We start from the raw sequence: 1,194 nt of genomic DNA, 5'->3' as shown, positions 1-1,194 counted from the left end.
TGACAGGCTACTCATGCAATGATCACCTGTCTGGGTATACGGTCTGGTTCCGGCTCGCCCTACAGTCCGTGTGGTCTCCCGTGGAGCTACGGCGGTGCATTGGTTTTTCGAGTCATGTCTGCTACTCTTATCTCCTTGTGTGCCACTATCTGGGTAGGTCGTCTGCGGTTTTGAAGCAGTTTTAGCGCGTCTCCAGCTCTCGCGAGCAAAGCTCCCCCATTTCCGATTCACTTGCTACAACAGGATCCCGGTGGCTCGCGGTCTCGGCTCTTCGTGTGCAGCCGTAGTGGCAGGTATTGTGGCTGGCACGGCTCTCGCGCCGTTCTTACAGCGCAAATGTGCCGTCTATGACGCCCGAATGCGGGAGGGTAGGAAGGCTGAGGGAGCCGAGAGAGACGCTACACTCTTTGCGATGGAGGGTGAATGGCTTCATCAAGCCGGACTAGCGGTTGAGGTCTGTGACGAGAGCTTTCTGCTAAAACTCGCGTGCGACTTGGAGGTGAGTAAAGCATGCAAGTTACGCGCCAGAGACATTGTGAATGTGTCGTGCTGGATGAGTGTTTACTGAAAGAGCCGGAGTCTATGTCTCTCATGGAGATACAGTTTCTCAATAGCTTCCTGCCATTCACGTTCTTCTGGCCCGGGAGCGGCCGCATCTGAACAGTCGGACACGACATGGCAGGAGCTCCCGGTAGAGAGCTCGTCCGCTGCTGCACCAGAGCTCGAGAAGTGCAGCGGTTCGTCACTTTCTTAAGAGAGCAGCTGCGACCTCTCCACACGTGGCTCTGCCGGCTCTTCGGGTTTTCGTTGTGTCGACCGCGATACAGTTGGTCTTTCTCCCGCGGTGCTCGCCAGTCAAGGCTGAGGCCTGCCTGGGTCAGTCACTTCCTCCTAGTCGCTGTTTCCTCTTCGGAGTCTATCAAGCCGGAAAGAAGGTCTGCTGCTGGATTTCGGTCCGAGAGCCTTTTTTCCCATTGCAAACGCTGCGCCTGTCGACGTCGCATGACGCAGGAGCTTCGGGAGGGAGCTGGAACGGCCACTGCCACGTGCTGAAGACTTCTCGCTGTACGGAAATATTGTTCTCTCCACATGCGCGGACTCTGGAGTTGCCCTTGCGTGTCTGGCTCTGCTTTTCCGTACGCAGGGACACGCAGACAATGCCGCGCCGGCTCTCTTCGGCGGCCTTCAACTTGC

The 1,194-nt window shown here is 57.0% G+C and overlaps 1 protein-coding gene across 1 annotated transcript in view; it reads left to right on the top strand.

Moving 5' to 3' along the window:
- The window catches only part of CSUI_010278 (homoserine kinase), a gene marked incomplete at its 5' end in the record, with an annotated part of 3,736 nt that overhangs the window by 402 nt on the left and 2,140 nt on the right, over window positions 1-1,194 (top strand). The window contains one exon of the mRNA XM_068070383.1: window positions 158-499. Within this exon, the coding sequence (XP_067917641.1) occupies window positions 158-499 (342 nt within the window). The remainder of the gene's footprint in view (window positions 1-157; window positions 500-1,194) is intronic.

Source organism: Cystoisospora suis (genome assembly GCF_002600585.1).
Source record: "Cystoisospora suis strain Wien I chromosome Unknown contig_7052, whole genome shotgun sequence".
NCBI lineage: Eukaryota > Apicomplexa > Conoidasida > Eucoccidiorida > Sarcocystidae > Cystoisospora > Cystoisospora suis.
This window is presented reverse-complemented; position numbering and strand designations above follow the sequence as displayed.